The 15,401-nt window shown below is 41.9% G+C and overlaps 1 protein-coding gene across 4 annotated transcripts in view; it reads right to left on the reverse strand.

Annotated features, from left to right (window-relative positions):
• The window catches only part of AMPD1 (adenosine monophosphate deaminase 1), a 20,348-nt gene continuing 4,947 nt past the window's right edge, over positions 1–15,401 (reverse strand). For 2 of the 4 annotated variants that reach the window (XM_067727353.1, XM_067727352.1), the window contains 13 exons: positions 13,926–14,091; positions 10,541–10,706; positions 7,762–7,981; positions 7,171–7,300; positions 5,948–6,142; positions 5,231–5,362; positions 4,313–4,476; positions 2,819–2,945; positions 2,472–2,635; positions 1,670–1,790; positions 842–1,015; positions 539–649; positions 1–177 (listed from right to left, as the gene is read on the reverse strand). In XM_067727353.1, coding sequence (XP_067583454.1) covers positions 19–177; positions 539–649; positions 842–1,015; positions 1,670–1,790; positions 2,472–2,635; positions 2,819–2,945; positions 4,313–4,476; positions 5,231–5,362; positions 5,948–6,142; positions 7,171–7,300; positions 7,762–7,981; positions 10,541–10,706; positions 13,926–14,091 — 2,029 coding nt within the window. In that variant the 3' untranslated portion in view covers positions 1–18. Of the gene's footprint in view, positions 178–538; positions 650–841; positions 1,016–1,669; positions 1,791–2,471; positions 2,636–2,818; positions 2,946–4,312; positions 4,477–5,230; positions 5,363–5,947; positions 6,143–7,170; positions 7,301–7,761; positions 7,982–10,540; positions 10,707–13,925 lie in introns of all 4 variants that reach the window. The other 2 variants (XM_067727354.1, XM_067727356.1) reach the window with 2 other exon arrangements.

Consider the following 15,401-nt stretch of genomic DNA (forward strand, 5'->3'; position numbering starts at 1 on the left):
TTATTTGGTTTATTTGTTTTATTCTCCTGATTTAATGCCTTCAGCAATTAAATTAAGTTCATAACACCAGGTTTCGTAGCGATAGGCCATGCGGATTTGGGCCACATTTGTCTTTCGGATATCATTTCCAGTAGGACCTTCTTCAAGGTAATTATCACCCAGAAACTTTACTTTCTCCTATAAGAGAAAAGGAAACAGAATGATTGTTGTCTCTTTTTACCCTGATATAGACAATAATTACATCCTCCACCAAGATTCCTTCCTTATGTTAGCTACGGGCAAGAGGAAAACAATAAACCATTAAAAGCACTCATCCAGTACCTCAATGTGCACGGTCTGCTGAGAAATCAATTATATTTTATTTCCCTTGCCCAAAAAGCATGGCCAGAGAGACAGAATAGTTTTTTCTAGTCCCTGTCCATAGTAATTGCACATGATTTTTGAAATAATTTTTCAACATGTTTCCCCAACTAATTTTTCAATATTCAAGTTGCCAAATTCTAAACTCAGAAGGAGAGCCAGTCAAGGGCAGGTCTACCTCATGAGAAATTCCACATTGCAGAACACTGTTTCTTGCCACTTCACACATATCACAGGTACTCAGCTTGAAGACTTGTGCAGCAATGGCATATTCTTCCATTAGGGGCTCCTTGGGTTATTTATTTAAATGAGGCCAAAAAAAAAAAGGAAGAAAGGAAGAAAAAGGAATGCATTAAAAGAAATAACCCACATCCTGCACAAAAAGAATAATGAAATATCTTGATTTGACTTTAAAATTCTGGGTGGTAAACAACATTTCAGCAAAAATATACTTGTATTACTCAAAATTCCATATGTGTACCTTGGTGAAGTGGAATTGCATCGGGTCATCTGTAGACAGTGAGATCATTAGCCCTTTCTGGAAGAAATCTAAAAACGGATTTTTGGCATATTCTAGAAATAAGCTGTTGTTACTTAATGGCGACATAGCGATGGGAATCTGGGCTAAGAAAAACAAATACTGTAACACAGGACTCTGTAAAGGAAGAGTGAAAAAAAATTTTTTTAATGTTGAGAAAGGGATACAAACTAGAAAAGTTAAAACTTCCTGGTTACCTCAAGTTTTACCTTTCAACAAAATTATCACCTATTCTTTAAATCCCCTTGTAAAGAAGAATAATAGCTTTTAAATGTAAATACTATTTAGAAGAAATTTATTTGGGATCAATTTTCAGAAGCATTGAGTCAAACCCAGCTGTTTGTGTTTTAATTGTCTAGTTAGTTAGGCAAAAGACTTCACCTTGAAACATTTTTTTTCCCTACAAGAAAGTTCTGACTCACACCAGAGGCATTTTAAAACATGCTATAACATGAAATCTGGTGAAAACCAGTTTCAGGTAAGCCAAGCTGCCTCTGATTTATCCCTTGTCAGAGTTCTAAAATGCAAGTCAGGCAATCTGCATTAACTCCTCCCTGCCACCAACTATCTAGGTAATCTTGAGCAACTTCCTTTACTTCTCTGGGCCTCTGTAAAATGAGATGCACTAAATAATCTCAAAAATCTTTTTTGCTCTACTTTAATTTGATTCCAGTGTTGATAATGACTTGTGACAGAATGATAAGGGGAAAAAATGCTGTTCCTCTAGCTCCAGTATAAAAGTTAATATTGAGAAGAGAGCTTCCAACTCACCTTTTTTAAATTCAGGCCATGAGAGATATTATCTGCTGTCATGAATGCTGTCATGAGATGGGTGAGAGCTCCAGCTTCCCCACAGTGAGGTCGGAACAGAAACGTATTCATGCCTCGTTCCCTAGGGAAACGGAGCTACTATAGCAATCACAGGTGACTGACTGGGACCTGGCAACAGTGCTGGGCATAGAGTGATTTATAAGAAAATCTGGTAGGAAACACCAGAACACTCTGAAAGGGAGTGGGGTATCCAAAGTATTCAGCAAAACTGACAATTCCAAATCATAATCTTAATTCTTCCCAAACACAGACTTTTTGAAAAAAGAGACAACATAGGATATGAGGGTATGGAGGAAAGTTTTGATTACCTGAACAGAAACATCTTCAGTTTCCACCCAACTTTTACCAATATCACCATGTCGTTGTTTCTCCTACTCACACTTCAGCGGGGAAACATTTCCAGAAAACCCCATTATGATAGTCCTCTATTTATTCCTTACCCAGATATATCAAGAAAGGTAAAATGTATGGAATTTTATAGTAAATTGCACAGTGATTAGTGTAAATTCCTAAACTTCCAAAGAAAAGGAACTGTGAAAGTTACTGAAGGCTCCAAACTGTCCATTCCTGCCCCTAAATAAATAAAGAAACCGAAGAAAAAGACAAGGGAAAGAAATTTCTGCTCTGGGCCAGCTGGCAGCATCCCAGCAGCGTAGGCCCTCAACCACCTAGGGTGCCAATGTATGAGGAAAGAGGTGTGCTAAATAGATTCTCCTTCTAGCTCCAGTTCTCATCTACTTACTTTCTCAGGCTGTTGAGCACCGTGATGTTTGCGTACATATAGTAGGCATAGTAAGTGTAAGATGGATTCTTTTCCATGGTCCACTCCTGGGGCTTAGGGCTCTTGGAGGAGAACATGTGGCCGCTGTGTTTGGACTCATCATCCACACTGTCGAAGCCAGTAATCTGTCAGGAAGAGTGAGCCACGTAATGGGTTCAGTCCGAAGGCAGGGTCCCGGCCCTCAGACAAACTTTCAGCTTCCAAAGGCAAGGACCAAATGTCAGAGATAAGCATCAAGAATTAATCATGGTTAGGTAGGCGGGCTGGTTCATGTGCAGCCGTAGGAAGGCTTTCAGGGCCATGCTTACATGCTTGAGGAAGACACTGAGGTCTGGGTGAGCCTGGGGGTTGATGGTGGCCTCAAACACTGGCATGAAAATATTCTCCAGCATCTTTCCGAAGTGTGGAAGGAAATTCTTAGATCGGAACACATCACTAGAGGCAGGAATGAAGAGAATTTAGGAGGAAAAGATTTTTTGGACTAATAGTTCAAAGCAAAGGACCAAAGGCAAGCAAAGGACTAAATGCCATGCTCAGGAGAAGACCTAGTGTCTCCATCCTAGGTCCACTCTGGTACATTCTTCTTGGTTACCCATAATGAAGGATTCAGTTTGGGTTTGGCATAGGAGGTATAAATTTCTTGTTGGACCACATGCCCCTATATCTTCTACAAATCCTCTGTGGTAAGAAAACTAAACGTTCACAGCTAAGTCCAGATAGAAAATGAAGAGTATGGGAACTCTGTCATGAAAGTTTCAATGATTTTTACATGTGTCGTATCGTGAGCGTGAAACAGTTATCAAGAACACCTATGATATGCTGTGGCCAGGGGGCAATCTAACAAATTCTTATATAGCACACAATATATGCCATCCACTCTTTTAAGTGGCCAGAAGTATTAGCTAATTTAATCCTCATAAAACACAATAAATTAGGTACCATTATGACCCCATTTTAAAGATGATGAAACTAAGGCACAGAGAGGTCACACAACTTGCCAAGGTCACACAGCTAGTAAGTGGTAGAGCCAGGATTCAAGCATAGCCAGTCCAGAGCCAGGGCCCATGCTTCTAACCACCACACTCTAATGCTTTAATGTCTCTTCCTTAATGATATTAGACAGGATGTTTTACTCCAGTCAAAAAGCTACTTTTATTTTTGGCTAAAGAGACAGGATAAAACTCTTGCATTGTCACAGGGCACACACAGCATGGAGATAGGTGGCTAGACAATATATAAACACTTAAGTTAGATAAAAGATCAATGATATGAACATCCCTGAGGGCAATGAGTAATTAGCAGGTGATAATACCATTGATAAATACTCATTAATCATAGAGAACTTGAGCACTTGTAGATGAGACAATCGACAGACAGTGGTAGAGGTTCTGATACAAGAAAGGTACACCCCAGTACAGATGCGCATGGGAAAGAGTGAACTGGACACAGAGAGGAAGACCAAGAGAAAGAAAATGTATAGTAAAATGTATATAGTTCTTATCTTAAGTCTTAATCATTCTCAAGAAGTTATTTTGTGATCTGCATAAAGTCCCCTGTTTTACAAAACAAAACCAAAAAACCTGGTTAGAAAACTGAACTGAAATGATCTTCCTAACTCCTGTCTGTCATCAAGAGTGCTAAACCCAGAAGGGACAAAACCAGGCACCCGGGCCCCAGTACTGACTGCTGTTTAACAAAGCTTATTTCTGTCCAGATGTGCTGCACATTCCTTGTTGGTGTGGAGGAGGTGAGGCAGGTGGGAGGAAGGCAGGCTTCAGGGTTTCCAGTGGGTGGGTACGTACTAGATCCTGGGGACCTGGATCATCCATGTCATGTTGGGGCAGTAGATGTGGTTTCGGACGAACCAGGTGGAGAGTTTGCTCCACTCATCAGGACTGCGGCCGTAGATAGACAGGCGGGGCTCAGTGTGCTGGTACTTGGCGTCCACCAAGTCTGCACCTACCTCCTGCAAAGCCAAGAGAGGAGTCCAAAGCCAGGAATTCCCACGGGTCCCTCAGGGGTCTAAACCTGTGGGGTCTAGGGAGAGGAGATGGGTACTAAGAAGAACAGAGGAAATGTGAAAGGCAGTCAGAGGAAAACTATCAAGGTTAAGATGTAAGGAGCCTGAGAGGTGAGGGGGAGTTAGTCGGGCTAAAAGACTGATAGGATGTAATGGAGTCTAGAGAGAAAAAGAGTCAGACTAAAGACGATGAAATCCCAAGGCACCGCTGCAAAAGAAATTCAGTTTTCATATGCCCCCTATATCTCCAAACACACATCTCCCAACTGCACCTGTCATTCCTGCCTCCTAATGTTCAGGTGTCATGAAGATCAGGATGGATTCTGATCCTAATTCTTCCTGAACTTACAACTCCAAAAGCCTGGAAGAGCCAGGTCCTTAATCCCAAATCCACACCCTTAGGGTCTCTGTCCTAGGAATCAAGGTCTTTGAAAATCATTACAGTGAATGTTTCAGAAGAAATTATCACATTCATTTGTGTATTGCCTGACCCCAGGGATAGCACGCTCCCTCCCTCCCTCCTTTCCTTCCTTCCTTCCCTCTTTTCTCTTTCCTTTTTTCCCTCTCTCCTTCTTCCCTCCCTCCCTTTCTTCTTCCCTCCTTCCTTCCTTCCCTCTTTTCTCCTTCCTTCCCTCCCTCTCTTCTTCCCCCTCCTCAAGAACCAGGCCAGGTACCATAGATCTGGTTGATTTCTCCTCACCTTGATGATAGTGGCAAAATATTCCCCATTAATGTAATTGTCTGTCTTCAGGTAGAGGTCCCGTAGCTCACTTGCTCCTACAGGATTGTATTTGTCATTGAACTTATCAAAACGCTGGAAAGTCTGACGTCCCTGCATCAGGAAACAGGAGCACAAGTATATCTTTATCAGAGCTGCCTGAACACAGAGAGTTAGGGAATGGCCACAAGGAACAGTGGCCTGGTAACAGGAGAAGGGCTTGGCGCAGAGCAACTAAGCCAGTGTGCCACAACTACTGAGCCTGTGCTCTAGAGCCCATGAGCCACAACTACTGAGCCCGCGTGCTGCAACTACTAAAGCCCGTGCCTAGAGCCCGTCTCCACAACAAGAGAAGCCACCACAATGAGAAGCATGCGCACCACAATGAAGAGCAGACCTAGCTCACCACAACTAGAGAAAGCCCATGCACAGCAACGAAGACCCAACACAGCCAAGAATAAAATAAATAAAATAAATTTATTAAAAAAAACAAAAAACAAAACAGGAGAAGGGCTTGGGCTCCAAGAATGGAATCCAATACAGCTGACAATGAGAGAACCTCAAAGTTGTCCATGGGTTCTTTCAGTTAGCATGGTAAGCCCACGTAGTTTAGCGGGCTCTGAGAAGGGAGAGTTTGTAGGGGAAAGGCGTGTGGGGTTCTGAGAATTAGATGAAACTGACATTATCTTTTCAACCTACAGCATGAACATCCAGAGAATCGACAGTCAGGTCGTAGGGATGCATTTTTAATTTAGCAAAAAGTTCCTTTAGGGTCAGATTTTTCTCCTTGGTGCTATAGACCACTCTGTCAGCATCAACTTGGTAAGATTTCTTAATAAAGCGAAGTAGATGTTTCTGGTTCATGCAAGCGGCTGCATGGATATGGGTATCAACCTGTGTGTACATTCAGACAAAGAAAAACAAACAATCAGCTTGAGTTATGCTTCTCTGTGGTGCCTGCCAATCCCACTGTGATGGGAGAAAGGAGTATATGATAGGGGTGTGACCTGGCAGCTGGTGGAGGTGGCCGAGCAAAGAATGAACCCATAGCACCTTTTTGTGCCCTTGTGAGGATGTGAAAGTTTAGGCTGGATACAGTAATATTGCCTGCTTCTCCTGGATATCTGTGCATCAAATTTACTTCCTACATTTGATCCACACAAAAGTCTTAGGGACAATTCTCCACCCATGAGACACAGCTGGAAGTGAAGCAGCTGCTACAGCTTTCAGCCCCAAAGGGAGAAAGGTTGAAATGATGAAGCCATGGCACAGCGATGGCACTTATGAGTTAGGTACTTTTATGAGTACAATTTTATAAGCGGAAGTTTTGATAGATTAAGTAATTTGCCCAAGGTTATACAGGTGGCTGAGCCAGGGATTGGTCCCAAACCTCTGCTCATATATTTCCTACTCCCACTTCCTTGCAATCATTTAAGTGGTCAGAACACATCTTGGAAGTGTTTCTAGTTGATTAGTTTTCCATTTGCTATTCACAATCCTCTTATGAGCTAGATTGAGCAGATATATTTCCCAGTTTTACAAATGAGGAAACTGAAACTCAAATATTTAATCACTTCCTCCCCAATGTCTTACAGTCAGGAAGTAGAAGAAAGAGGACTAGAGTGAAGACCTTTCAAATCCTAGAATAGTGGTTTTTGAGGTTCTATTCGTTTTTATTATTTTTGTTGTTGATGATAACTATAATTTTTTATGGCAATAATGTGATAAACCTTTCTATGCAGAAAACAGTAGAAAAGGCATTTTAATCTTTTAGACATCATCTATCTCCTTTCATGAAGTTCTACTGAACCTGCAGAAATCTTACATGAATCAGAAAAACAGTATCTTTCTTGTCCTGTTCAAGAAATAAGTGGATTAATGTTTTTGTCCAGGAATGACCCCTGAGCACCGAATATGTTTACCTTCCTGCAGTTGTAAAAATCCCGGTGGGGGTTGCTCTTCAGCTCCTTCAACTCATCCATCTCATTGAGCATCTGATGGACCTGGAACTTGGAGGAGAGGAACTTCAGGCGCCGGTGGGTATAGGTCTTACTGTGAAAATTAAATCATGATTGTAAAAAATTCCAGACATCTAAGGAAAACAGTCACAATTTCAAAACCATCAGGACCCTTATAACCTGTAGAAAACTATTATGTTTGTTTCCAAATGGAACTGGCTTACTCTGCATTAATCTAACTTGAAAAGTATTGGGCTCCAAGGACTTAATCTTTTCATTAAAATTGTACATAAATAATAATGAGGGAGGATTGGGGCTCAAAGCCTGTCTCAGCCACCTGTGTGACTTTGGGCAAATCACTTAACTCGTCAAAGTCTCAGCGTGTAAATCGGGAGTTATAAAAATACCCACCTCATAGAACGATTGTGAGGAGAAAAAGAAACAATGCACATGAAGGTTTTAACATAGTGTTTGAACCTTGTAAGCAATTAATTAATACGTAGTCTTACTGTTAGTAGTAGTAATAGTAGCAGTAGTTTAGGTCTTAACACTTACACAGGTCCTCGAGCAATTAAAGCAAGTAAAAAATTCATATCATCTAAGAAGGTGTCCAGATTTGGGTAAGGAAGTGGCTTAGGCTCCTCTTTGCTGGCTGCTTCTTCATTAGGATAGATGTAAACCACACCGTCCTTCATTTTGAGGTGATAACCGAGGTTTTCCGGGAGGTTATCTGTTCGGAAGGGGTCTTCTCTCTTCTTCATGGGAGGGGTAAAGACTTTTTCAATAAAACACACAATAATATATCAGCACATAGAATGAATGACCACATAAAAATAACCAAAGTTAAATACTGTAAGATCTCATTTGTATGGAATTCTGTATGTCATAAGTTGTAATTATCCAGAGCTAAGCTAAAGTTTATTTTTACATTATTTCCCAAAGGTGACTAAATTAGTAGTATAAAATAACAATAACATTTTATCTAGTGTAAGAATGATTTTCAAGTTCTTCAGAATTTCTGTTTATATAATTGCAATACTTCTTACAAACCATTTTCGTTATTTATTAAAATTGTTAAAATCTTCCTGTTAAGAGCATTTTATTAACATTTGAGATAACTGCGTAGAAATAAAAGTAAAACTACCGTTAAAATGTAGAGTTTGGGCCTTTTCCTTATTTAAACCAAGCTTCTCTATCAGTCTTAATTTAGAGTGGTTATTTTTTAACAGACAATTTTTTTGAGCAGTTTTAGGTTTTAGGGGGGTGGTGTGATGAATTGGGAGATTGGGATTGACATATATACACTAATATGTATTAAATGGTTAACTAATAAGAATCTGCTGTATAGGGCTTCCCCGGTGGCGCAGCGGTTAAGAATCCGCCTGCCAATAGAGGGAACATGGGTTTGAGCCCTGGTCCGGGAGGATCCCACATGCCGCGGAGCAACTAAGCCCGGGCACCGCAACTGCTGAGCCTGTGCCCTAGAGCCCGCGAGCCACAGCTACTGAGCCCGAGTACCACAACTACTGAAGCCCGCGTGCCTAGAGTCCGTGCTCCGCAACAAAGTGAAGCCACCACAGTGAGAAGCCCGCGCACCGCAAGGAAGAGGAGCCTCCGCTCTCCGCAGCTAGAGAAAGCCCACGTGCGGCAGCGAAGACCCAACGCAGCCAAAAATAAATAAATAAATAAATTTACTAAGAAACATATATATATATTTTAAAAAAAGAACCTGCTGTATAAATTTTGATGACCAAAAGAAAAAAAAAAGAAAACAGAAAATGTTGGCACATTTTCTATCCAAAACTGAGATAAGGAACACGAAAGAAGTGAGACAGTACATTGCTATGTCAAGTATAAACTTTCGAGTCCCTACTCTTAAATATACTAGAGAGATAAAGTATAATTTAGGAGAAACAAAGGCAAGTCATCCTAAATGTCAATACTATAGAAGATGAACAAACCAATGTTATGAGTTACCAAACTGGAACATGTTTACTATGATTTTAATATTAAAAGGAATTAAAGAGAAGAAGCTCTAGAACTGGAAATTTTTAACAACATAACAAGTTGATAGTTCAAAAACCTTAAATAGCTGCCTCCCCTGAATTTCAATTCTAGAAGTCTAATCCTAAAGATAATAGAGCAATTGTACAAAGATGTCTTAATAAAGATGTTTATTGTAACCTTGTTGGAAATAAACTTTTTTTTTTTTTTTTTTTTTTTGTGGTACGCAGGCCTCTCACTGCCGTGGCCTCTCCCATTGTGGAGCACAGGCTCTGAACGCGTAGGCCCAGCGGCCATGGCTCACGGGCCCAGCCACTCCGCGGCATGTGGGATCTTCCCGGACCGGGGCACGAACCCGTGTCCCCCGCATCGGCAGGCGGACTCTCAACCACTGCGCCACCAGGGAAGCCCTGGAGATAAACTTTTAAAAGTCAGAAATCTAAACGCCTAAATATAGGAATTGATTAAATAAATTATGATACAGTTATACAATAGAAATTATTAAAATATGATTGTTTAAAAATATGTACTATATAAGAAAGAAAGTAAAAATGAGATATGTAAATAAAGTGCTATGGAAAGTCAAAACCTGTAGTTTACTTTTGTACAGAGGTCAGAGGAAGGAAGGAAATGATAATGGTCGAGCTGTACCTTGAAGGATGAGACTGGATCTGGACATTTGGACATATAGTAAAAAAGTGAAAGGAAGGGCAATGCAGCACAGGGAATGGCATGGCAACAGTACGGGGGCAGGAATGTGCTGAACTAAATGGACAACAGGATATGCTTCCAACCAGGACAAAGAGTTCAAAGGTGGAGTAAAGGAGGTAAGTTTATAAATAGATTGAGTGTGCAAGTCCAAAAATAAATAAATAACAGATAAATAAAACATAGTTAGAAGGCTAGATGGTGGTAGGCCTTGAATGCCAGGCTCAAGACTGGACTTAACTTTGTAGGGGGCGTAGTTAAAGGTTTTTTTCAGGAGAAGGATGTGCTCAGATCTGTTTTATAATAACTGGTACCAAAGTGAGGATGAACTGAAAGGAAGTGAGATTAGAATTTAACAGAGTAGTTAGGAAGCTATTGCAATGATCTGGACAAAGAGAAATATGCACCTAAATTAGAGCTTGAGGAATGGTGAAGAGAGGAGGTTCTGAGAGATATTGTACAGACTGAATCAAGTGATTGGGCACTTGGGCGGGAGAGAGAACGGAGCCAAAGATGACTATGATATCTTAAAACTGGGTTACTTGTAATCATGGGGCACTTTTAACAGTTAGTAGTTAAACCTAAAGCTATATTCCAGACATTATATAAGAAAATTACTTACCTGGATAGAAGCTCTCATTTGCTACCGAAGCCTCACCCTCAATGTTCCTCAAGTACTGGGAAGGGGTTTTTGGAAACCTCTGAAATGACTTCTGCATATATTTCTCCCGTATACACAATGCCCGATAAAGACCTTTGCAAACCATTTCGAAATCTTCAACCGTAACCTACCAAGAAAATTTCACAGTAGCTCCTGTGAAAACTGGAGAAGTGGGGAAAGCTTGTCATTGGCACCTCCCAGCTCTCCTGGGTGTCACAGCCCCTGCTGAGCCGCTCCTACTTCTCACTCAACTTGGGCCCTGGGTCTCCCTCAAGGAGCAGGCCCTGAAGTTTTAATCGCTCTTCCATTCCTGCCCAAACGTGTCTGTCCTATGAGTCTTTCCTTACAGTCCCATATTTGTTTTTGGTTTTTGCTAGATAGCAGTGATTATCTAACAAATATGATTAAAAGGACCCATTCTAACATGGACAATACTTTCTCCAGGTAGCAAAAGAACATTTTAAGTATAGGCTTCTGAAGACAACATCTCAACTGAAAGACAATGTTGGTGTAATATGAGAACTCAGATCACCTGCTGGTCAGTGTGGAAAAAATTGGGGAAGGAATAAAGTGTCACACTTCCCTCAAACCCTGTCGCCCATGCACTGCTTTCTGTAGCTAGAGACGGATCAGAATATCATCCTGTGAGAAGTCATTCTTTGGGATGGTTTTGAACAGGATTTTATCTGGGACTAAAAACAGAGATTATAGAGTAAAATTTTCTTAGAACTGCTGGAAATTTCCTAAAACTGACCTATTTTTGGGCTTCCCTGGTGGCGCAGTGGTTGAGAGTCCGCCTGCCGATGCAGGGGACGCGGGTTCGTGCCCCGGTCCGGGAAGATCCCACATGCCGCAGAGCGGCTGGGCCCATGAGCCATGGCCGCTGAGCCTGCGCGACCGGAGCCTGTGCTCCGCAGCGGGAGAGGCCACGGCAGTGAGAGGCCCGCGAACCGTAAAAAAAAAAAACTGGCCTATTTCCCTGACCCCATCCCCAACTCCTGGGTGGGCTTGACATGCCCACAGTTATAACTCTAAATCATTGCATGCTCATCATCAGAACCCAAAGACTTTCTGGGACCAATGCAAGCTTGTTCCCAATGGTTTGAAGTCCAGATATTAATCCTGAACAGTTGAACTCTTTTTAATGACTTGTTGACCTTGACCAAGAGAGTCTGGCACAGGTGCTAGGTCTGGGGGTCTGCTTCCGATAGCACGCTTGTTCCTTTGCTACCTAATGGGCCAGCCACGTAAAGCTCCTTGAGGACAAGAGCTGGATCTTATCCACCTTCTCGTCCTCAGCACTTAGCACACAGTGCCTGGCACAGAGTATGTGCTCAATAAGGACTGATTACAATGAATTTGTTGTTTACCTGGGATGAATGGCCTTGGGAACTTAGCCCTAATTCCCCCTTTACTTCTCTGTTCAGTTATAAGGGCAAAGACTGATTCAGGTACAGGCCACAACTAGGTGGAGTGTAGCTCAGCAGCTCAGCCACCTTCAGCTACCCCGTGTAGCCACATACTTGGTTCTTCAAAGAAATTATACTCCAATAAAGATGTTAAAAAAAAGAAAAAAGAAAGAAAGAAAAAAAAAAGACTCCAGACCAAGATTTCAGGTGCCCTCCAGCTTTTATAGGAGGAGAAGCTAATCCCTGACTTCTGTGAGCCTTGTCCTTCCTCTCATCTTCTTTCTTTTTATTCCTGTTTTCATTTCCACCAAGCACATAGGGATCAAGTTTTAATATTTGTGGTTTTTTTGAACTCTGGCCTTCTCCAAACTTTGTTTGCCACGTTGCTATTAAACATTTTGTTTCAGTTATTTAGCATCTAAAATCCCTGCCATTTGTAGAGCACACGTTACCATGCAGAAAACGAATAAACAAGAATAGTGTCCATTTCATTGCTCTGTCATTTTTAAATATCTTGGAACTGACCCTAAGTGGGTCAGTTACATGAGAAGAGGGTTTAGGACCAGTCATTAAAACTATATTTGGAGCATAGACCAATGGCTAAACAGCAATTTCACCAATATGATGCTGATTTTGCAAGTCCGTGTGGCAGAGGTTTATTTATTGACCAACTGTTCTGGGTAGGACAAGCAGGTCAAGTTGTTTGCAACTTGAGTTTACTATCCCTGTGGCATACCAGAATCTGTTCCAAGCAATAATCTACTGTGTAAGCATCTGCTATGAAATTGGAAAGGACAGTTGGTCGAAAAACAGCAGCTGCATTAGAATGTTCTGACCTCTCTCTCATCTTCTTCTTCTTTTTTTAAAAAATAAATTTATTTATTTACTTTTGGCTGCGTTGGGTCTTCGTTGCTGCGCACGGGCTTTCTCTAGTTGTGGCAAGCAGGGGCTACTCTTCGTTGTGGTGCATGGGCTTCTCATTGCAGTAGCTTCTCTTTGTTGCAGAGCACAGGCTCTAGGCACGCGGGCCTCAGTTGTTGTGGCACGTGGGCTCAGTAGTTGTGGCTTGCGGGCTCTAGAGCGCAGGCTCAGTAGTTGTGGCGAACGGGCTTAGTTGCTCCAGGGCATGTGGGATCTTCCCGGACCAGGGATCGAACCCATGTCCCCTGCATTGGCAGGCAGACTCTTAATCACTGCGCTGCCAGCGAAGTCCTCTCTCATCTTCTTTCCTCTCCACTCTTCTTTCCTCTTTTCTCTCTCTTTCTCCTGATCTGTTTTCTTTGATTGGTTAATGCTACCTGCAGCCCTTCTCTCCATTCTAGGTCTGCTCTGGGTCCATCTTTCCCCAAGAGCCCCTCCCCACTCTGCCCCCCGGGCCTCCCTGAGGCTCCCTTTCCTGCTTTATGATGCCCTCAGTGAAACTAGTTCAGTTGCTACTCTCTTTGGTTCTTTTGCCAGAATCTGTCCACTGTATTCTGTAACACACACATCACATTCTACTGCGTATTCGCATGTGCAAGCAAATGAGATAAAGGAGGAGAAATTATGTGAGATGATAAAAGCAAAACAGAAATATGTCATAGCATATCGTAAACAACAAGGTCCTACTGTATAGCACAGGGAGCTATATTCAGTACCCTGTGATAAACCATAATGGAAAAGAATATATATATATATATATATATATATATATATATATATATAAAACTGAATCAATTTGCTGTACAGTAGAAGTTAACACAACATTGTATATCAATCATCAATAAATTTTTTTTAAAAGTTGTAGCATATTGGTATTGAAATGTGATAATGAAGTATAGCAAAGGACAGGTGAGCTAACACCTTCTTCAAAAGGAAGGGGAGGAAGGAAAGAAGCTGAAACAATCAAGCTGAGTATCTTTCTAGCAGCTACATGTGAGGGGCAAGAAGCAACTCACCCCAGAGGAATAATCGCCTGTGATCTGCACTCTCTGAAAATCAGGCACGGTCTCGTAGGTGGGAGACGAAGAAATGTATTCATCAATGTGGGACAATTTGGTGGAAGATGTTTCACTTTGTGGAACGGACAAACTAATGGTCCTCTGTCCAAAGGAACGCTTTTTTCTCGGTTTGAAATTGAAAAATAAAAAGAGTTAACTTTATCTTCATTGCGAGTTTCATTGTGATAAGTTGATGTTCCACTATACAATTTCATTTTGAGAAAAAGAGTGAAAATTAAATGTGGGCTGGGTGTCAGAAACAGGATCCAACCTTATGGAAAGGGGTATCATGTTAGAGTGTTCCCTTCGTCCTCGTATACCTTGGAAGAGTGGGTCTTGGGGAATGTACTAGAAGACTCTCAGCATGACACTGTCCTGCACAGGAGGCCCACTCCCAGCAGAACAGGAAGTCTGGGTGCTGCAGTAAGCACAGGCTATGTCAGTTAGTACCTGTGTCATTTGGTGCGTGTCCCTTAAATTCTGTGAGCTTCTGTATCTCTCTCTAAAAAAGTGGTGTAATGATGTCTACCATTCAGGATTTCTGTGAGATTTAATGTTTATAAAATGCTTAGCACACTACCTGGAACTTGTAAGTTGCTTAATCAACATTACTTCCTCAAATCAACATGTATTTATTCCGTTTCTACTTTGACCCATGCCCTGTGTTAGGTCCTATGGGGGATGCCAAAGAAGGTGGATTGCTGTTATTTCCTTAAAGAAATAAAACCAAGGGAAGGACTGCAGAATGACCTCCCCATGAAGCTGGTTGGGGGAGGGGAGTGTTTTGAGGAGGGGGTGGTCCAAGTAAGTGGTCAATAACAGGTTTGAGAACTAAACTGTGGCACATAGTGACAGGTAGTAAGTACTAGAGTAGTTCAAAGAAGGGAAAATAAACAGACTTTGTGGAGAGGGATCTGTTCAGGGGAGGCAGTAGTAGTTACACATCACAGGCATAGGATGGGCAGCGCCTGAGGGCAGAAACGGAGAGCTGTATCCCTGAGGCCTGGAGGAGGTCAGACTGGCTGAAGGGCAGGATTCCTATCAGGCAGCACGACACTAAGGTTGACTAAGTACAGAGTCCAAAGATGAGGCCCTTGAGTTCCAGTTTCTGTATAGTGTGGAAACTGAGCGTGTGCTCAGCAGCCATCAGCCACTTTGGTTTGGAACAATCACGTGGTAGATCATGTCCTCTTGCTTGGGTGAACAGGAATGGTTCAACTAAAGGCAGGTTGGATGAAGGTAGGAAGGCCACTGTTTTCTTCTTTTTTGGTCCTCGTTGCTTCGCCCTAGTGTATTCAGTGTGTGTGTTTGGGGGGTGTGGGTTTAACTCTGACAGAGTTTTTCCTCCAAGTTGAATCATCATTCAGAGTGAACCATCTGCCCTGACATTTCCCCTTCCTTGTGTCCCAACATAATGAACATTCCACTTACACC

This window comes from Pseudorca crassidens, chromosome 2, assembly GCF_039906515.1.
Source record: "Pseudorca crassidens isolate mPseCra1 chromosome 2, mPseCra1.hap1, whole genome shotgun sequence".
Lineage (NCBI taxonomy): Eukaryota > Metazoa > Chordata > Mammalia > Artiodactyla > Delphinidae > Pseudorca > Pseudorca crassidens.